This window comes from Beta vulgaris, chromosome 2 (genome assembly GCF_026745355.1).
Source record: "Beta vulgaris subsp. vulgaris cultivar EL10 chromosome 2, EL10.2, whole genome shotgun sequence".
Classification (NCBI taxonomy): domain Eukaryota; kingdom Viridiplantae; phylum Streptophyta; class Magnoliopsida; order Caryophyllales; family Amaranthaceae; genus Beta; species Beta vulgaris.
The window spans coordinates 50226617-50248769 of record NC_079203.1 but is presented as its reverse complement, the minus strand read 5'-3'; the positions used below and the strand labels follow the sequence as shown (position 1 = coordinate 50248769).

The 22153-nt window shown below is 36.1% G+C and overlaps 2 protein-coding genes across 6 annotated transcripts; one reads left to right on the top strand and one right to left on the bottom strand.

Annotated features, from left to right (window-relative positions):
• Positions 1-433: 433 nt before the first annotated feature.
• On the top strand, positions 434-8328 carry LOC104907798 (DNA topoisomerase 2). Of its 2 annotated transcripts, none has more exons than XM_010696800.4 (19): positions 434-1378; positions 2596-2900; positions 2980-3058; positions 3145-3415; positions 3505-3707; positions 3796-4014; positions 4340-4453; positions 4534-4653; positions 4739-4903; positions 4986-5327; positions 5443-5576; positions 5660-6029; positions 6113-6299; positions 6401-6450; positions 6532-6972; positions 7052-7208; positions 7302-7366; positions 7462-7567; positions 7645-8328. In XM_010696800.4, exons 1-19 carry the CDS (start codon positions 809-811, stop codon positions 8148-8150), a joined length of 4404 nt encoding a protein of 1467 aa, XP_010695102.2. In that variant the 5' UTR covers positions 434-808; the 3' UTR covers positions 8151-8328. The 2 variants fall into 2 exon arrangements, with proteins under 2 accessions (XP_010695102.2, XP_010695093.2); XM_010696791.4 differs by having other exon boundaries at positions 435-1378; positions 7459-7567.
• Positions 8329-8760: 432 nt separating this feature from the next.
• Positions 8761-15575, bottom strand: LOC104907810 (peptidyl-prolyl cis-trans isomerase FKBP42). 4 transcript variants are annotated; one of them, XM_048639347.2, is made up of 8 exons: positions 15293-15575; positions 14989-15061; positions 14233-14415; positions 13616-13705; positions 12599-12798; positions 12353-12475; positions 12099-12251; positions 8761-11077 (listed from the first exon to the last, which is right to left on the bottom strand). In XM_048639347.2, the coding sequence occupies exons 2-8, from the start codon at positions 15023-15025 to the stop codon at positions 10751-10753; spliced, it is 1113 nt and encodes a 370-aa protein (XP_048495304.1). In that variant the 5' UTR covers positions 15026-15061; positions 15293-15575; the 3' UTR covers positions 8761-10750. The 4 variants fall into 4 exon arrangements, with proteins under 4 accessions (XP_048495304.1, XP_048495303.1, XP_010695108.2 ...); XM_048639346.2 differs by having other exon boundaries at positions 15322-15575; XM_010696806.4 differs by having other exon boundaries at positions 12599-12783; positions 15322-15572.
• Between the last annotated feature and the right edge of the window lie 6578 nt (positions 15576-22153).

Genomic DNA, 22153 nt, shown 5'->3' with positions numbered 1-22153 from the left:
TCGACCGGGTGGTGTGGGAGGGTTAGGGTTTATGGGGTTTAGGGTTAGGGGATAACATTGGCAAAATGGTAAATAAAGCTAACGGAAACTTGACGTTGTTAGTCATTAAGGCATTTCGTGAATGTTATTGAAATAGTAAGTTTACTCAGACACTCAGTGCATTTTTTAAAAGGAGGGGATATCCCATGAATTTCGAAATACCACAGGTGCACTTGGTGAAAAACCCGATAATATTTATACACCCAACTCTAATTCAACATCAACCAAAGATGTTTTGGCCTAGTGGTTAAGATTGATGTGCTATAAATTATAGGTCACATTTTTGAACCCTCTCTTCCATTCTTTGTATTTTATACTGCTTTCGTAAATCGTGACTCATATGAATAATAATAATAAAAAAATCCAATTCAACGTCATTGAAGAAAACCCACCTCCATTCCTTGGTGATAAAAAAAAGCCCTAAAAACCAAGCCCACAACTCCGTTGCCCAAGGTGAAACAAACCAACCCAAAACGACCTGTTTCGTTCCTCACATCAACAAAACGAAACACTCCAAGTCATCACATTCACACCCCAGATAGAAGAGAGAGAAAGAGAGAGCGTGTTTAATAAGTAAGACTGTCAGCAATTGTCAGGTGAATTCAAACAAAGTTTCCAAAATCCCGCTCACAAAATTCAAATTTCAAATCCTACTTACCGTTACTCACATCACTCCTTCTTCATAAACCCTTCTTCTTCCTCCTTTCATCGTTTTTTCATTCTCCATCTTTCAGACACCATCTCTGTGTCTCTCTCTCTCTCCTCAGAAATGCCTCCCAAAAAACAACCCCTTCAACCATCCATCACCACCAACATACCTTCCGACATGGTTCCCACCGCCGGAAAAACCATCGAAGAAATGTACCAGAAAAAAACCCAGCTAGAACACATCCTTCTTCGTCCCGACACTTACGTTGGATCCATCGAAAAACACGAACAAACTCTCTGGGTTTACGACACTTCTGGTGAAATGGTTAACAAATCCGTCAGTTATGTTCCTGGTCTTTACAAAATCTTCGACGAAATTCTTGTTAATGCGGCTGATAACAAGCAAAGAGATCATAAGATGGATCGAGTTGAAGTTGTTATTAATCAGGAGGAGAATCTGATTAGTGTTTATAATACTGGAGATGGAATTCCAGTTGAGATTCATAAGGAAGAAGGTGTGTTTGTTCCTGAATTGATTTTTGGACATTTGTTGACTAGTAGTAATTATAATGATAATGAGAAGAAAACTACTGGTGGAAGAAATGGTTATGGTGCTAAACTTACTAATATTTTCTCGACTGAGTTTATTATCGAAACTGCTGATGGAAAGCGTCAATTGAAGTATAAGCAGGTATAATTTCTTAGGGTTTTGCTTCGTCTGTTGATTAATAGTATTAGTAATTGCAGCTTTTGAGTAGATTAACATTTTGATTTGTTAGGGTTTTGGTTGAAGAATAAGTATAGGTATAAGTTTATTAGGGTTTTGTTTGGTCTGTTAGTTTTGCAGTATTATTAGTAATTGCAGCTTTTGAGTAGATTACTTGTTGTGATTATGATTGTCAGGGTTTTGGTTGTTATTCAGTTGATTGTGTATTTTTGATTGCTTGAATTGCTGTTGTGAAGCTTGATTGAGATTGTTTCTTAGGTTTTTGTTTCGTCTGTCAATTTTCGAATACTGTTAGTATTGCAGCTTTTGAGTAGATTTACTTCTAGCAAACATTTTGATGTGTTGTGATGTTGATTTGTTAGGGTTTTGGTTGGTGATCAGTTGATTGTATATTTTTGATTGCTTGAATTGCTGTTGTGAAGGTTTGATTGAGATTGCTTGTTAGGTTTTTGTTACGTCTGTCAATTTTCGAATACTGTTAGTAATTGCAGCTTTTGAGTACATTTACTTCTGGCAAACATTTTGTATGTCCTGTGATTTTAATTTTTTAGGGTTTTGGTTGGTGATCAGTTGATTGTGTATTTTTGATTGCTTGAATTGCTGTTGTGAAGGTTGGTTGAGATTGCTTCTTAGGTTTTTGTTTCGTCTGTCAATTTTCGAATACTACTAGTAATTGCAGCTTTTGAGTAGATTTACTTCTCGCAAACATTTTGTATGTGTTGTGATTTTGATTTTTTAGGGTTTTGGTTGTTGTTTAGTTAATTTGATCCTGAATTTCTAATTGCTTCAATTGCTGTTGTGAAATTTGATTGAGATTGTTTTTTTGTTGCATCAGTTTCATTGTTTATGTATGTGACTGATTTTTGTGGCAATGTGAATCGTATTTATTATTATTATTGAATTATTTTTTAAATTCCACTGTTATTTAGTGTTAACAATCAAATGCTTGATGCTACAATGCACAATGCTTGATGATCTACATGCAACTAAATTATTAACAGTAATACTAGTATACCAACATTTGTGGGTTAATTTGCGTGGCTTGCGTAATGACTCCGTCGTTATCGATCAGCTTTTATAGACTCGTAGTTTGTATGACTAACTTGCTGTGGGTTACAAACTTGGTGCAATATAAATTTTTACTGTTAAACTATAACGTGTGCTCTGGGGTTGATGTGAAGGTGTTTCGCAACAACATGTCTAACAAGGGAGATCCTGTGACTCAGAAGTGTAAGGCTACTGAGAACTGGACTAAAGTAACCTTTCGGCCTGACTTGGCTAAGTTCAGTATGACCCATCTTGAAGATGATGTGGTTGCTTTGATGAAGAAAAGAGTTGTCGACTTGGCCGGATGTCTAGCTGCGTGTCCAGGGAAGAAAGTAAAAGTGTTTTTGAATGGCAAAGAGATTGAAGTGAAGTCATTTCATGATTATTCTCAGCTGTACCTGAATTCTGCAAACAATAAGAGAGATAGCCCACTGCCCAGGTTCATAATATTATGTGATTAGTCACTATTTTGATCCCATTGATTGAATTTTTAGAAGCTGACTTGTTTAAGTATACAGGATTGATAACAACTATAAAGAAGATTTGAATCCAAGGTGGCAAATCTCTGTTAGTCTTAGTGAAGGACAATTCCAGCAGGTAACACAAGTAACTTGTATGGCTGTAAAAATCGTTTCTCATGATTCAAACATGTAGATGGCTTAACTTGTGTATTTGCCAACCAGGTTAGCTTTGTTAACAACATAAACACGATCAAAGGTGGGACTCATGTTGATTACATAACAAGCCAGATTACCAAGTGTGTTATTGATGCTGCTAAGAAGAAGAATAAAAACGCAAACCTCAAGCCACATACCGTGAAGAACTACTTGTGGGTGTTTGTCAATGCACTTATTGACAACCCTGCGTTTGATTCTCAGACCAAGGAAACTCTCACAACTCGTGCTAACAGTTTCGGGACTACATGTGACCTCACAGACAAGTTCCTGAAGAGAGGTTTGCAGTCTTGTTATGACCACTGAATCTTATCTGTGATTGGTGCCTGATTTCTTTTGTTCATACTTGCTTCTGTTACTTGGTTTCAGTGGTTGAAACTTCCGGTATCGTGGAAAATGTCCTTACATGGGCAGAATTTAAGCTGAAAAAGGAATTCAAGAAAACTGATGGTTCAAAGACTAGAAGGCTACTTGATGTTCCGAAGCTAGAGGATGCCAATGAGGCTGGAGGTAGCAAGTCTCATGAATGCACCTTGATCCTTACAGAAGGAGACTCGGCAAAAGCACTTGCAGTAAGTCATCAAGCTTGATCTAGAATTTGAATTGCACACTAGTGCGTTAAGCTTTTAACTGTTTTCTGCACAAAACATCTTCCTGCAGATGTCTGGGCTTTCTGTGATTGGCCGAAACTATTATGGTGTGTTTCCTCTGCGAGGCAAAATGCTGAATGTACGGGAAGCAAGTCCCAAGCAGATCACAGATAATATAGAAATTAATAATCTCAAAAAGATTCTTGGGCTCAAGCAGGGAGAGAAGTATGACAAGGAAAACAGCATCAAGTCATTGCGATATGGGCATCTAATGATTATGGCTGATCAGGTGAAGAACTCTTTGATTTTTCTCTTTTTTCATTCGAACTATATTAAGTGTATACGGAAAATGGTATCATTTCATCGTACTAAGGGTGATTGGGGTAACTTACCTATAAATAAATAAGGGTGATTGCGTACAATTCGTAGAAACAACTTTTGACACCTCATCTTAACTTGTATTTAGTATATGAATTTCTGAAACTCACCAACTTAACATTTATGCAAAATATGTTATTCTGTGATATGTCTTGTAGACTATACACTGCCTACTTCTGAGAACATAATACTTTTTCATCGATCAGTTCATGAGGTTTAACTGTTTTCTGGTACAGGATCATGATGGTTCTCACATCAAAGGGCTAATTATTAACTTCATCCATACATTCTGGCCTTCATTGCTGCGAAACCCTGATTTCATGCTTGAATTCATAACGCCTATTGTGAAGGTGTGCAGCGCTCAAGCACTTAGTACTTGCTTTTCCCTATCCTTTATATAGTTCATTGAAGCTTATGGTTTTGAATGCAGGCAATTCGTGGAAATGGAAAGAACAAGGAGGTGATAGCTTTCTATACCATGCCTGAGTATGAAGAATGGATTAGAAACACAGGAAGTGATCTTAAGAAGTGGACCATCAAATACTACAAGGTGTGCTTTATCGACCACACTGCACATCTTTTTTTGAATTAATTTTACTTGTGGTTTCCTTACCAGTAAAGGATTGTTGGAACAGGGGTTGGGAACTAGTGATGCCAATGAAGGAAAGGAGTACTTCGCAAATCTCGTGAGGCACAGAAAGATTTTTGCCTGGGAGGATGACAGCGATGGCAGTGCAATTGAGCTGGCATTTAGTAAGAAGAGAATTGAAGCCAGAAAGGATTGGCTTCGAGAAGACGAGGTCTGATATTGTGCATATTTGCTTGGCAGCTTCATAATAGGCCTGCCAGGATTTTCTAACTTTTTCATTGTTGTGGATGCAGGTTGGGAATTTCCTAGATCATAAAGAAGAAAAAATTAAGTACAGCGATTTTGTCCACAAGGAGCTGAAATTGTTCTCCAGAGCAGACCTTCAAAGATCAATTCCATCCATGGTTGATGGGCTGAAGCCGACACAGAGAAAAGTTCTTTTTGCTGCATTCAAGAAGAACTTGGTCAAGGAGATCAAAGTTGCTCAGTTCAGTGGTTATGTATCTGAGAAATCATCTTACCATCATGGTGAAGCGAGCATTCAGAGTACCATTGTTGGCATGGCACAGACTTTCATAGGTGCCAATAACATCAATCTTCTCATGCCTAATGGACAGTTTGGTACACGTAACCTGGTATGTATTGGCTAAGTAGACATTTGTGCACTGTTGAGAACTTTGAACTGATCAGATAACTGTATGAATGAAGTCTTCTTTCTGATGCCCTTTATTTGACATTGCTATTCCACAGGGAGGTAAGGATGCTGCCAGTGCCAGATACATACACACAAGGCTTACAGAAATCACAAGATTCCTGTTTCCCAAGGAAGACGATGTGTTGCTCACCTACTTGAAAGAAGACGGCTTGACCATTGAACCTGTTTGGTTAGTCCACCTTTCTTGTTCGTGGAGGTGACTTCTCATGATTTAATGAGGTTCAGATGAGCTGATTTATCCAAGTATTTCAGGTACATGCCGATTATACCAACAGTTCTTGTCAATGGATCTGAAGGAATCGGAACAGGCTGGAGTACGTTTATTCCCAATTATAACCCCAGAGACATCATTGCAAACATCAGGCGTTTGCTGAATGATGAGCCGGTAGTGCCTATGGATCCATGGTACAATAGATTCAAAGGAACGATTGAAAAGACTGCAAGGAAAGATAATGGGGTCACTTACACAGTCACTGGAATCATCGAAGTAGTTGGAGATGAAGATGGTGAAGATGTAACTCTCAGAATCACTGAGTTGCCAATTCGGAAGTGGACACAAGATTACAAGGACTTTTTGACGTCACTTGCCAAGGAAGTGGATAAGAAGGAACCATTCATTAAGGTGATGTATTTTAATTATGATGCAATTGTAGTTCCCAAAGAAATTTTGGTGTACTAATGTTTTATTTTATATTTGCCCTGCAGGACTTGTGGGATTACAGTACCAATGACACAGTACATTTTGAGTTTATACTAAGTAGAACGAACTATAACCTAGCCAAGCAGGAAGGTTTATTGAAGAGGTTCAAGCTTACTAGTACTCTCAGCACTAGTAACATGCACCTCTTTGATGAAGACAATAAGATTGTTAAATACGATTGTCCTGAACAGAGTACGTATCAATACCATTCATGAGGGCCCACTTGTCTGGTTCTTTGGTTCTTTCAATTATGATTTATATCCTGCAGATTTATAATGACATTTCTTTTGCAGTTCTTGAGAAGTTTTATCATATGCGGTTGGCATATTATACTAAAAGAAAGGTAAGTGATAATACAAAAAACAGCTGAACAGAGATGGTTCTTCACTGCATTACTGACTTTTGGTTAAATAAAAAATGACAGGAAACATTCTTGGAAATATATCGAGCTGAGATGGTCAAATTGGATAACCAAGTCAGGTTCATCCTTGGAGTAGTTGAAGGAGATATTGTGGTGTGCAAGAGGAAAAAGGCAGAAATTGTCAATGAGTTGCGTGAGAAAGGATTTAATCCTATGCCCAAGCAAAAACCTGTTGAGGCAGCTGTTGTAGGTGCTGAAGATGATGAAGAAACGGAAAGCACAGAGGGTCAGCAAGACACTCCTGAGAATCCTGCATCAACTGCACCGCAATTGAGTGACTATGATTATCTGCTTTCGATGTCAATTGGAAGCTTGACGATTGAGAAAGTGAAAGAGCTCTGTGCCAACAGGGATAAAGTCCTTGAACAAATTGAGCAGCTGAAAAAAGAAACTGAGAGGTCCCTATGGTGGAGGGATCTTGATGTTCTTCAGAAGGAACTTGACGTAAGTCTCACCCACTGGAATTTGCTGTATATATTGAAGTTACAGGGTATTTCAACTTATTCTCATTTATTCTTTGCAGGATAAGGACAAGAGAGAGGAAGATGAGGCCAATGAGTGTATGACGAGAGTTGCAGCTTCTGCCCAAAAAGCTAAAAAGCCACGCAAGAATAACAGGAATGTGACCAAAGCCAAACCTGTCAGTGACACACTAAATTCATCCACTGTAATGGAAACAGGTAGCATCATCTATCATAAAATGTTTGCATCAATTTTCACTGATTCTAGTTTGGTCTGTTCATTTCTTGATCATCTTTTCTTTTAATAACTAGGACATCCTCCGGAGCTAGTAAAGGGAAAAGGCAAGGCAGCCCCGAAGAAGGCTCCAGCTAAGAAGGTGAATGTTTGTATTGATTACTTTATACTCCATTATGCTTACCTTACATCTTAGGTTGGTACGAAGTTAACATCCCCCAACTATATTTTCAGCAGGCAAAGCCACCCACTGTTGTGGAAGATGAGGAAGATGATGACATTCCTGATCTAAGACAACGGCTTGCTGCCTATCAGTTGGATTCCTCTCCTGAAAAAGAAGCTGGTGAATTTCCAGTCTGTACTTCCTAAAATTAAAAAATTGCATTATTGGTTAGTAATTGACTTTCTTGTCTTGAACAGGAATGGAATTGGATGCACCAAAACATGCAGATGCCAAAGTAGTCGAAGACATCTCAGATGATGATGGCAACTTTGAGCCTGAATTTGCAGAACCTGTGAAGAAAGGAAGGGGTAGAGCTGCTGCAGGAACAAAGAAAAGAGGGGCAGCCAGTAAGACATCACAGGCAGGACAAAAGCTGATAACTGATAGCTTCAAAGCTTCAGATACAACAGACACATCACCTGAGGCGAAGGTAAGGAGGATGAGGCCTTCTCCTTTCCATAAGAAAAGTGGGTCTGTTTTGAACAGAATGGAAGAAGTAGAGCCTAATTCTGAAGACAACAATAAAGAGAATTCTTTGGATACCATTAATGAAGTTATGCCGTCAAGACCTAGACCACAACGGGGGAACAGGAAACCGATAACATACGTTCTGAGCGACAGTGATGAGTCTCAGCAGCCATCTGACAGTGATGAGTCTCAGCAGCCATCATCTGACAATGATGAAGATTCCGAATTTGAATAGGCAATGCAAATATAGGAAAATATGCTAGTTTTCCAGCTTGTAGTCAATCAAATGCTGTTGTGGAATTAAGTACTTTTTGGTGCTTATGAAATGTTGTAAAACAATATTTCAGAAAATTCATTAGTTGTCTCAATAAAAAGCTTCGCAAAAACTGAAGATGAATTTCACAAGTTTTTAACACTTGTCATACTTTTTGGTGCTTATGAGTCTGCTCCTTTTTCTTTTTCCTTCTCTATCTCTCCTCTTAAGTCTTATGGGTGCCCAAAATATGTTAAAGTTATTGTGAAACAGGAGTATTATGCAAATTTTCTCGATGTCAAAAAAAATCTGCTACTTTCTTGGCCTTGTTTTGGAGGTTAGATTTGTCAATTTGTAATTTACAAATTCTGATTCATACATCTTATTCCAACTACTCCTTTTTTCTTTTTGTGGGGACAAGCAATGCTTCTTATCCATAGTTTTTATGTGGTATTTGCTGCCTTTTCATGAAAGATATTTTGCTCCTTCCATTGCTTGAATGTGACAGTACCGTGTAATCCTTTCTATGATAAAATTACAACATTCAATGTAGACAAGAATCTTAATTATTTCTTCCCTTTTTAGCTAAAACTCATGGCTGCAGCTTCCCTGAGCTACTGCCTCATCGGAAAAAACCACAATATCAGAGAATATAAAATCATAACGGTCCCAAAAACGTCGATCCCGTTCTCTTGCCAAAGCAGCAGGCCTACTGAGGAAGAAGCTTCAAACTTGAAGAAAGAGAAGGCTAGAGAGAAGCCAGTGGCGACGCGGCGAGTTCTAAATGCAGTGTCTGAGTTGGGTAGGAGGTTGAAGGATAATATGAGTCCAAAACAGAAAGGAGACTGGAAAGATGTGCTCCTGATGAGCTTGTCCTTCGGTGTTTATGTGTATATATCTCAGAAGATTGTTTGTGCATATTGTGCTTGGATGTCCATGCTCAATCAGTCATGGTAGAAATAGAATGCCAGAATGCTTAAACTTCCAGAAATTGTTTTACAAGGAGATTTCTTAGGCTCTTAGCTTATGATTGAATTCCTAGTTTGTATCATGTAATCTAAGATATGAAGTTTATAATAATACATGGTGTACGCATCTTCTAAAGTGCCAATAGTTCATCGACGAAAATACAGGATGGGATGAGTGAAATGTAGTTGTGAATTATGATTGAAATTAAAGGGTTGATGAATGGAGAATGTTTATGTTGGTGAATTATTATCAAATATCAAGTTACATGATGAATAAAGTAGGGATCAAATGATGTTCATGGAGGAGCACAATTTGGATATAACCGAACCCAATTGATTTGAAATTCAAAATGATCAATCTTAGATTAGCAAAATCATAACAAGTTAATTGACAGCATATGTAAGTGATTCGTATACAACATCCTTTTCTGCTATCAAGAGTTCGGCCAATTGATATGTTTCCACAAATAATTGAAATTCAATTTCTTGGTTTGTATCTTCAATTTTTGAGAACTTATACCGTTCTTCTGTTAAGCCCTGATCAATGAACCTCCAAAATCCTTCAAATTGTATCTGTTAAACCCAGGGATTGTAAACATTCCCTCATTTCCATCCCGCAGCATTTGCACTCCAAATATGATATGAACCAAATAGACATGAAGACATAATACTAATTTGGTCTCAGCAAAAATAATGCGAGTAACTGATTATCTCCAAATAACCTAAACCAAATTGACCCATTGAATTTAAACCTCTATCTAACAATTTGACACCTACCCTTCTATCTTTATTTTCTCAAATCTCAGCTAATCATAGAAAAATCTCATAATTATTCCTCATGGCTCAAACCACGTCAATAGAACCCAGTTTTTTGTATGTTTTCCAGTTGCTTGCTTAAAGAATTGTGACAGGGTGCCAATAACAACTTTGAGTGCAATAGTATAGAACATGATGAATAAAATATGTCTTATCATGGTATCTTAGAGCATAATGCAGCAGTTTCATCGATAACTACTTCAATCAAGAGCTGAAGGACTGTAACGAGAGCCACTCCATTCCTAAACAATATTTGAATTCTAGAGTCAAACTTATCGAGTCGGAAAACCTAACCTCCATAGTCCATATCAGCAACCACAGTGGAGAAGATGGATGAAAGGAAATGGAGTAAAAATATACTACCTTTGTTTTTATTTAGTTGCAACGTTTTGACTTTCACGCTTACCAATGTACAATTTCAAATTGTTTTATCTCTAATTGTATATAAGTAAAAATTATAAAAATTTGATATTATGAAAGCTTACATCGAAACGAATCAAACAAGACCCCACATGACTATATTTTGTTTAACATATAAATCAATAAATGTGGTCACATAAGAGAACATGAATAGTGCAATTTGTCAAACGTTGCAACAGAGAACGGAGGTAGTATCACTCTTAATTTTACAGCAAAATAAGCCGCATTTAACAGTGTTAGCAGGGACGGGATATTATGTCCCAGGGAATAACAGGTAATCACGATACCGTTATATAACTATGCCTTTGACATCCGGAAAATCATTCTGAATTGATTTAAATTAGCTCCTGATCATTTTTGGGAGCTATAAATAACAAATCAGTCAGATTTTTGTGTTTTTAGTTTGAAAAGCCTACAGAATAATGAGATCAGCCACTGCCAAAATAGAGCTAACCAATTAGTTCCCTTGGGCTTGGGTTCAGGTCTTGGTCCCAGCATTCCTTTGTACATCTCCTTTTGCTTTTGATAGACAGCCTTTTCTTGATCAGCTAGAAACCGCAACTCTTTGGCGATTGCTTTGTCATCAGGAGCATATTTACGAGCCTTAAGAAGGTCTTCTCTTGCTGCTTCTGTTTGCCCTAGTTCTGCCCTAGCTTTTCCTCGTCTGTACAGTGCTTTGACGTTGGATTCATCCTCGGCTAGGACCTAACAGCAAATCACCAACTTAGTAGTCAGTATCAACTGATATGGCATTACTAACAATAAAGGTCCATCCGTAAACACTAAAGCAACTCTCAGATGTAGTCATGATCTGAATCTTGCAGTATGTTTGGTGATGTTATTATGAAGAAGCAAGCACAAGTTCTTAAACTATTATGAGCAGTATAATGACCATGGAATTAAAACTCTCCCGTTCCGTTACAGAACGGCCGTTCTGTAACGGATTTTGGATTTGCCGTTCCGCGAAATCCCGTTACGGAACGCCATAATAAAATTCACATACTTCTCGCCGCGTTGTCCGTTCCGTAACGCGAACTCGCCGCGTTAGAACGCTTTTATCCCCGTTACATCCGTTTTTTTCAAACATTGGCCAAATTCTTTCTATGATTTAATTATATAGTTGATGAAACATGATATTCTATTAGATTTGATTATATTATGTTGTAATAATGCTTCATAGACTAAAAAATGCAAATAAAGTTGAAACATATTTATGTGAATTTTTTAAAAAAATTCACGCCGCGTCGGCCGCGAAACGTTCTATTTGCCCGTTACAAGCCGTTCCCGCGAAAACGTGACCGTTCCCGCGAACGCGACCGCGACCGCGTTTTTTTTCCCTGATAATGACATAGCACACAAAAAAGCAGGAAACCATGCTGACTATCAAATTGAGAAAAATACATCACAAAAATGCAGCCAATGAAGGAAAAATCAAGGACACAAATTTCATACAAAAGCAACTATGCACAGAATCGGTTATGATATAGCCTCACAAGTAGGACATCAGTAAGCTACTGTTCAATAATCAACATAGTGCCCTAGCAAGGCTTCCACCTACAAAGAGGATAGTTGGCTTAGGGGGAATGTGCAGAACCTGTCTTTAATAGCGTATCCATGAATGATGGCTCATCGCAGCAGAATGAGCAGCACAAAAGTTTCCAATGCCAAACAATAGCATCTCAGGCCTACACTCTAAATCAATTATTTGGCAGGACAAGGTACTCACAATGCTGCATTGCATGATGGCATCCTCATATTGCTCGAGCTTTATGAAACATGCAGCCATGTTCAGATGACAAGGATTCTTTACAGCCAAAGCCATATCCCGGTACTTCCCAAAAAGCTGGAACATGAAGTCATCGCCCATATATGCTATCGCCTAAAAAAAAGAATAAAGATTACAAAAATCAAATGAATTCTTGAACTCTAACATGCACCAACGCCATAAAAATGATGTGGGAAAAGTGACCAAAAGATAACCATTTCATACTGCTGCATAGCCTCCTCCAATTTCTCCTCCTTAAATAAAGCATTGCCGTCCATCCTTCGTCGATCTGCAGAGCTGATCCTTTCCTCAACTGTCATGTCACTACGCGGTTTACCCTATAACATAAATGCACTTTCATTTAATATTAGAAGAAAAGATGAACTTAATCTAAACAACTTTGAAGATAACACTTCAGAGATAAAATGTTGTGTAATCAAACTTGTCAAAAGTGCACATACTTCTTTGGTTTCATCATAACCAATCAGTTCAATTTCATATATAATGTCTGCCATGGGAGGAACATTAGGAAAAGAGAAACTTCCTTCTTTCCCATAGCCAAGTTCCCAACCAACACGTAACAGGGAACGTTCTCCAGACTTCATGTTTGATACACCAATTCCTATACCTTCCATCTCTTTCTTTTCTGTCATAGAAAAAACTGTATCTAATTAGTATTAAAGGTTCCTAGTACAGTAGATTACCATCAAGTCAATAGACGCCAAAACTGAATTGCACTGAGAACTCTAAAGCATTTATAACTTAGTCTTTTAAATTACAAGAACTAAATTGACCACAAAGTTCACATCACATGACATTTCCCTCAACATATTTGATGATGGCAAGTGGATAAGGCAATCGACAATTTGTGAATTTGAGAAGCTAATCCACAGTACAGAAATGGCATGCACTGCATTCCGAGTGTTGTAACTCTTTAATATGTGCTTAGGCACAGGTGTGATCTGGAGACTGGAAAGAGAGGGACAGGTCAATTACAACACAGTGTTTACTAAGATTAGTTAAATATACAAGCTGGCAGTGGCAGCCTGGCAGGTCTTCAAGCCTTCAAACCGATGCCACGTACCTAGAATGAATCTTTGAAGGCCAAAGATGATTTTATTTGCCTCCACTGAATAAATAGAATTACTCAAGAACATAGCATATGTATTCCCCTAGAATGCCAAGGAGGGTAATCCATCGTATATAGATTGATTTGCATCTAGTCGCAACACCATAAATTTGCAATATATGCTAATATATCTAGCTAAGTAATTCCTATATATATATATTAAAGATAGGTGTCTGACAAATAAAATTGACTGCAATGTTCCAAAAAAGAATTAATTTGAGTGCTGGAAATCATTCTTAGCAAAAGCAACGAAAGCATAGTTGACAAATCCAGCACACAAAATTTCAACAAAGAAATTATTTCATCACACAAGCAATCAAATGTTTGAGCATTACTAAAACGGAAATACCTTTGCCCAGAACTAGCTCTATTGGCCGTTGTTCCTGCCATGTGTCTTCAAACTTGTGTTGTGTGCTCTCGGTCCATGCCCTGTAATGCACTATTAGCAGGGGACACAGTCACTATAACATTAGGAGTACAAAGGGAGAAACCAGAGATTCCCAGTTTCAAACCTGAGTGAACACTCACTCTTTCTGAAATGTTCACTCAAGCCATCCATAAAAGAACATCGATACACGTAGTAACAAAGGAAATAAAAATGTGAAACAAAAATCAAAGCTGCCAATTTCAAGGAGCATAATAATTAGATTGCTGATTGGATTCCTAAATTCACAAATATCTAGTGTCATCTAGCACTCACGCAGTCACGCTGGCTAGCAATGCAATACTATGAAATATCTAGATTAAAAACTCATCCCATCGGAAAGTGTCATCCGCCAAAGTTGTAAAATAAATGTAATACCCCTCATGATTGCTTTAAAAAGGGATCACAACCCAAAAGGTATTACAATAAAAGTCAAACGAGATGTGTTATTATTCTGTCTAAAGTTGCAAAGTGGAAAATTATTCTATAACCATTCGAACGTTTGGCAGGGAAACTCTTAGATGGAGACCAAAAATACTTACCAAAGCATGTGGAATATTTGGATGGTTTTTCACCATGGCCTTCCTTAATTATTTGCTTGGTAACTTTCTCGTGAAGAACCTCAACTTTAGCATCCACTTTTGGGGGGGCATCACCATCTTGATGTGGTTCTGCATGGACAACTGCAGCACTCTCAGTAACTATATCACTCTCCCTATCTTCACCTACAAAAACTATAGCAATCAGAAATTTTCCAAAAGGATAGTATACTTTAAACTTCAACGTATATACTTGAATGAGACTACATATTTGAGTCTAGAGATCAATAGTGCATAGAACAATCTATCCAATGCCATGTCCTATCACAAACTGATAAATAATACTATTTAAATCCTTCAAATAATTCAAGTCAATAATCAATGAACAAATAAATTACTCTATAGCTGCGGTTTTTTTCTTTGTTTTTCATTGTGATCTCCCCAAACTGATAGTAATACTATTTAAATCCTTCAAATTAAAAGTTTTGATTGAATTCAAGTCAATAATCAATGAACAAATAAATTACTCTATAGCTGCGGCTTTTTTCTTTGTTTTTCATTGTGATCTCCCCAAATCATATATACACTTCATAAAGCTCAAAATGCATAATACCCTATATGAAATGCATAATAGTCTTGTAAATTCAATATTCTAGACTCAGCCTAAAAGCGAAATAGATACGAGATTACGATTCCTACAAAAGATGCATAATAGTGTAATAAACATATACCAGGGCAAAACAAAGGAAAATTCTTTACCTAATGATACATTCTGTTGCTCCATAACATCCTCCATTTCTCTTACCAAACACAGTAAGCTCTTCTAGATCACCTGATTAACAAACTAAACTCAATTAAAATCTTGTTCACATTTTTTAAAACGAATTATTCCCTTAAATTGGGTAGTAAATTACTGAACTTCAATCAAATTAAGTAAATTCAACTCAAACCCCAAATTCTTTTTGAAAAAGAAAATTGAGCTTGCATAATAGTCGATAGAATTAAGTAAATTCTTACTCAAATATTTAATGCTAAACTACAAACTTTATAACTTAAAAATTACAGTATATAGTAAATTAGTGCTGAACAAACTTTCAATTGTCTGGAATCGCCGAAAATTCCTTCAATTTCTTTACTTGAGAACTAACTTGAATTGATGCTGCAGATGCCAAATTCGAAATCGAAATTTCTAAATGGAAAACAAAACTGGAATGAAATGAAATCTAAGTTTGAAATTTGTAGAGAGAGATGGAATTCCCTCGTAGTCGCAGCAAATTCTATCGATTGGAATTGGAAGTTAGGGTTATACAAGTAGAAACTTCTTCTTTTTCTTCTCTTTTTTTTTTTTCTTTCATCCTTTTCCTTTTTTTCTTTTTTTTTTTTTTTTTTGAAAATTCTACATATTAACCTCCTACTTTGAGTTTATCGAAGCAGGCCAAAAATAATGTTATACCAAGTGACCTCCTACTTTGACTAATTATAACTAGTCTTACATGCACGTAACACGCGTGTTAGCATGTGAAGTAGAAAATAAAATTAATTAAATAGAAAAACCGTTTTACATTTTGTTTTCTCAAAATGATGTTTACTTTAAATGTCCTACTTTCCCTCCTTTTTTTTCATTCAAATGAAACGGTTAGTTATCTTTTTTTTTCCTTTTATTCCTTTTTCTATTTTTTTGGTGTCCCCATGTGTTGCCTTATATAATACTAGTTTTTATATGCACGCGATGCGTGCGAACATACGTACAAAATTATTTTTTTAGGAGATGAAAAAAAATTAAATTAATTATTAATTATTTCTAATAAATTAGGAATATTTGAATTCTTGATGGTTTTCTTTTTGTATATTTTTTTATTTTTAAAATTAATTAGGTAGTTTTCTTTTTTCATTAAAGGAAGTAGTTATAATAGAGATGTTATGAGGGTAAAATGGGGTTTCTAATATTTTGGTGTCCTATCCCTCTTCCCATATAGAATAGAGATAATAAAGGTTAGTAGTCTTAGTTTACTTAAAAGCTAACTAAACTATTATTTACAATAAATTTACTAACCTACCCACCTATTTAATTACCTTAATTCAAAACCCTCATCCCTCTCCCTTAAAAAAAATCATCCCTCTTATGAATGTTTGGTGTGGCATCTTTAACATCCTTAATTTGAGTAGATCCGTCGAAATTAGATCAGTGTATAGTTAGGATTCCTTAAAAGAAACACTTATAACTATTGAAGAAAAGTCATGTAACCTGACTTCCTTGTAAAATGGCATTCTTTTACCTCTCAATGAAATGAAATGTTAATTATAACAAAAAAGGAAAATTCAATACTGAAACTTTTTGATGTGATTCAATATTTATCTGCATTGTTTTGGTATGTGTGAAGACAGAAACATGCCATTGGTTAGTGTAATATTTGTGCAAGTTTTGTAAAATCTGACATATCTAATTAGTAATTACAATACTATTGAATTTGAGCTATTGAACTTGCCAAAATTTTCTTTTGATAGAAATTAAGTTGCAGAACTTTTCTTCAATTCCTTTGTTATAATATGGTAAGGTTGCATACATTCGCGTCTAAGAATGGTGTAAGCCCTAAATCAATTACGTTCAAGTCGCTCGTAATAAAAGAGTTCTTGTTAAAAATATGAAAAATTGATAGGAATAATCCCATCTTTGGACGGTCTTCTTAAAACAGTCCCGGGTTTGGACTAACTCAGTAAAATCCCAACTTTAACCTTATCTTCTTATTTTGGACCTTTACCTGTTGGTAACCTGCAATTGCAAGTTAATGAGTGATGTGATAATGAAACGTTACTCACTTGTTTTATTTACGCATATTATATTCCAATTTCCAATGCAATCCCCCATTTTTCCTCAACCCCCTTCTTCTCCATTTTTTCTCTTTCACTTCTTCTTATGGCTAAGGATTTTCACGAAAGTGATTCATGACATCTTCAAATACCTTTCCAATTCTTTTGAGTTGTTAATTGTTCCTTTGAAGATTTTCAGTTTAATTACCCCAACATGGTTGAGAATCATAGAAACACACAAAAAAAAAAACCACTCTTCTCATTCTTGCATCCTCTCTCTCACTCTCAAACAATGGTGAGTTTATAACTGTGACTGCCTTTATTCTGCCGCAGCGGGTTGGTGGTGTTGATCTTGCAACCTTCATTCTTTCTAAGCTCTATTTATATTTGCAAAGTATTCAAGAAAAAGTCAATTAAGGGTCATTGAAGATGAGATGTATTTGTAAGCTCAGTTGATTTAGCCAATGAAATTAGTTTTACGAACAGGAACATGTATGGAAGTTTAGCTTGTTTGCAAAATTAATTCATGTTTTGGTATAATTGCTTCTGTTCATCTTTCTCATGTATAATAGGGAGTGCAGTTAGTTCATAAAATGTTGAAAATGGATATAAATAGGTTTATCAAATTGGATATTATCACCAAAAAAAAAAAATGGATATATGTTATAAGTTGTGGAGCTGATGATAAGACTATAATTGCATTGGAGATGAATAATGGGAATTTATTTGTGAAGGTTGTCAAAAATCATGAATTAGCTTCATGGGGAAATTTTGAAAAAATTGGAACAAGCAAGATTTGGAACTCAATCAACCCACAAATAAAATTTGGGTGAAGGAAGAAATGCACATGCTTATCACTTCCACAATTTCTACGAAGCTTCAAAATTTCGATTCCCAATTTCAGCTTCAACAAAGTGAGATAAAAGTTAAAAAAAAGTAGAAGAGGAAGTTAATTTAAAGGGCCCACGTTTTTTTATCAATCATACTTAATGAGAGTTAGATAAAAATTAACTGCTAGGATAAGATTTTACAGGTTACCAACAGGTCACTGGTAAACGTAGTCCAAAATAAGAAGATAAAGCAAAAAGTGGGATTTTATTGAGTTAGTCTAAAACTGGGACTGTTTTAAGAAGACCGTCCAAAGGTGGGATTATTTCATCAATTTTTCCTTAAAAATATAATTAACTATGGATAGGTTAGCAAATTTATTTTAAATGATTGGTTATGTTGGTTTTAAGTGAATTAAGGCCACTAAGTATAATTAGTCAAAGTAGGAGGTAATTTGATATAAATTTATTTCTGGTCTGCCACTAAGTAGAAAAACCCAAAGTAGGAGGTCACCATAGATTTCGGGGACGAAGGGATCACATCGCTATGAAGTTGGACATGAGTAAAGTTTATGATCGCGTAGAGTGGAGCTTCCTACGACACCTCCTCTTGAAACTAGGGTTTGCTTATTCATGTTGGGTTCGACTGATTATCAATTATGTCTCTTTTGTGCGTTATTCATTTATGGTGAACGGGAGTGTGTGCAGTTTGGTGGTTCCTTCTAGGGGCTTAAGACAAGGAGACCCCATCTCCCCCTATTTGTTTATCCTAGTGGCAGATGCTCTCTCTGCGATTAATAATTTTCAACAAACAAATTTAATAAAGTGATTAAACATGTGTAATTGATAATATGAATGATGGGCGGGTGTTAAGCGGGTGATGAGCCCGTGACGTATGAAATAAATATCACATGTATCCAACCCGCACCCATCACCTGCTTCAACTGCCACCCGCGTTTCATCCATTTATATATTTTGGATTTTCACCTGATTAATAAAATTAGGTTAACCGGATTATGGATGTCCATCATCCATTCCATCCCTACCTGGTAAGGCTTTTTTAAAAAGTTGTCCTCGTACAAGGTCACTCACCCAAAGGCCCAAGCCAACAAGCCCCCCTTCCCCCTTCAACATTGAAATTTGCTTCCAACAAGATTTGGACCTTGTTTTCCATGTGTGAGATAGGGAGCCATACAATTGGACTCAAGGGTACTAGGTATATTTCTGCTTTCTAATTTTGTTAGGCGCCTTAAAAGTTCTTACTAATGTCTTAAATACGTAATTTTATACTATATTTGTATATCTTTTTTCCCATCTCCCCTTTGCTCACTTTTCCTTCCATATTCCATTCTTCTTCCACCACCACCATAACCACTCCCACCAACGGTTGTTTTCCTCACTTCCCCTTCCCCTTCCCCTTCCCTTTTACATTCCCCTTTCATTATATAACTTTCATTATACCATCACTACCCCCACGCCCACCACCAAAATTTTCACTTCCTCCTAAGCACCACTCCACCTATAGCCGGCAAATAGACTCGTAAATGTGACCCAACCCCAATACTTGACTTGAGACCTGTTTTTACACCCAAAAGTGTCCAGCAAATTATACAACAAACTAACCCGAATAACCGGCCAAAAGTTAAAATTTTTAATAATAACATAAACAGCTAATAGTAATATGAATAATAAAATAATATACAATAATACAAACATTTAATAAAACAATAGACAATAATATAGGTATAATACGACATAATCATTGTGGTACTTCAATCAATATTAGAATAATAACATAATCAACTAATAGTGATATGAATAATAAAATAATGACAATAATACAAATGTTTGTTGATCATTGACTATTTGGACCTTATTGAAATTTATTGAACTGATTATACCTAATTTGTACTTATTGCACCTGATTGGAACTTATTGGACCTGATTGGAACTTATTGGACCTAATTGGAATTTATTGAAACTTATTGTACTTGATTGGAACTTATTGGACTTTATTAGACCTGATTGGAACTTATTGTCCTAAATGGACCTGATTGAAGCTTATTTGAACTTATCGGACCTGAAACTTAATTCATTAAGGTGAAGAGAACGCACCCATAGAAGTGATGCAATTTACGAATGTGTTTAAGTTACATGGGTGGCCTAGACCTATTGTGAGTGATAAAGATGTAGTGTTCTTGAGTAGTACTTATATACAAAGTGGTATAACCATATTAAGGGTGCGTGCTCTTCACCTAAATAAACCTGAACTTATCTTAATTGAACTTATTGGATCTGGACTACACTTATTGGACCTGATCAGACCTGATTCAACTGATTGGATCTGATTGAACCTTATTGAAACTTATTGGACCTGATTGAAACTTATTGGACTCGATTGAAACTTATTGGACCCGATTGAAACTTATTGGACCTGGACTAAACTTATTATACCTGATCAAGCCTGATTCAACTTATTGGATCTGATTGAACCTTATTGAAACTTATTGGACCTGATTGAAACTTATTGGATCTGATTGAAACTTATCAGACCTTATTGAAACTTATTACACCTTATTGGACCTGATTGAAACTTATTAGACCTTAATAGACAAAAAAAATGATAAACAATTATTATTAAAAAATAATAATTATTAATTATCTCGTACGATAAACAATTTAACAAAAAAAATATACTATTTATATACTTGCCTATCTACAACTTTCACCATTAATATATTTAATAGTGTTGTTAATAGTAATATGAATAATAAAATAATAGACAATAATACAAGTATAATGCTATACATTGTGGTACTTTAATTCAAAAATTTTAACAATAACATAATCAACTAATAATAATGTGAATAATAAAATAATAAAAAATAATACAAGTATAATACGATATAATCATTATGGTACTTTAATTACAATTCTAATAATAATGTAATCAACTAATAGTGATATGAATAATAAAATAATGATCAATAATACAAATGTTTATTGATCATTTACTATTTGGCCCTTATTGAAACTTATTGGACCTGATTAGACCTAATTGAAACTTATTGGACCTTATTAAAACTGACTGAAACTTATTGCACCTGATTGGAACTTTTTGGACTTATTAGACATGCTTGGAACTTATTGCCCTAATTGGACCTGGTTGAAACTTACCTGAATAAAACTGAACTGGACTTATGGGATCTGAAACTTAATTTATTAAGGTGAAGAGAACGCACCCTAAGAGTGCGTTCCAATGTTGTCCTGCACCCTTAACAGTACTTACCCTCCCAATGCTGTCTAGCGCCACTACACCCATACCCACGCAACCTTCACCAATTGCCGCATTCACATTCATGTTCACCACTCCCCAGCTGGCGCTAACCACGCTTTAGAGTTGTTGTCCCACTAGCGAGTTGTTGTGTTGTGGATACGAGTGGTAAAATCGACGTACTCACATTTAATCTTGCATGAGTATTCTACAAGTAGATGGTTTGGGATGAGTTTCTCTTCAAATACAACTTGATTCATGCGAAACCAAAGAGACCATGCGAGAAAACCCCACCCAACCAACTTATCTTCCTCCACATCTCCCCAACCCTCTATAACATCCAACATCGAAGATAAATCCCCCGCAAGCATGAATTTCGCAAGCCCAAGCAGCTTTAGCGCATCATTAACATACGTGCTGATAAATAAGGTATGTATCAAAGACTCAGACACGGTTTTGCACAACAGGCAAAGATCATCATCGATCAAGTGACAATGTTTAAGGAGAGCTCGACCTGACAAAGTTCGTGTACAAACTCTCCAAATAAAATGACGCATCTTCGGAGAGACACTAACCCACAATTGAACCCAAACTTAATAAAACTCATCAAAGTTGCAAGACTTCCCAACCACATAAAATTTTTACCTAGTATTTTTATTTGATTAGGAAAGATATTTTGTCCGAAGACCAACCACTACTATGCTTAAAAAGAATCCTTAGATAAGCGTTCACTAATTTGAATCGAGAGAATCGCCTTAATTTTCCGACTCCTCAAAAAGAACCCCTTAACAATCCAGCACTCCCCTCTTTTCGCACATCATCCATCAAATCACACACCACCATCCACCGCAGTGTATGATTTATAAACTCGCCAATATTCACTTAAAACTATTATAATAAGACATACGAGTATCAGAATTATTATTATTCTTGCGAAAATAATTTTAATAAAAAAAAGGAAAAAGATCCCAAACAGGGGCAATATAGTCCATAAAAACAAAAAAGTTCGTGGGAA

Coding starts and splice junctions, on each gene's coding strand:
- LOC104907810 (XM_048639347.2), bottom strand. CDS start 15,025: ATGGAGGATGTTATGGAGCAACAGAATGTATCATTAG. Junction 14,416..14,988: donor GCAACAGAATGTATCATTAG/GTAAAGAATTTT, acceptor TAGTTTTTGTAG/GTGAAGATAGGGAGAGTGAT. Junction 12,476..12,598: donor GTTATGATGAAACCAAAGAA/GTATGTGCACTT, acceptor TTTATGTTATAG/GGTAAACCGCGTAGTGACAT.
- LOC104907798 (XM_010696791.4), top strand. CDS start 809: ATGCCTCCCAAAAAACAACCCCTTCAACCATCCATCACCACCAACATA. Junction 4,015..4,339: donor TAATGATTATGGCTGATCAG/GTGAAGAACTCT, acceptor TTTCTGGTACAG/GATCATGATGGTTCTCACAT. Junction 6,030..6,112: donor AGAAGGAACCATTCATTAAG/GTGATGTATTTT, acceptor TTTGCCCTGCAG/GACTTGTGGGATTACAGTAC.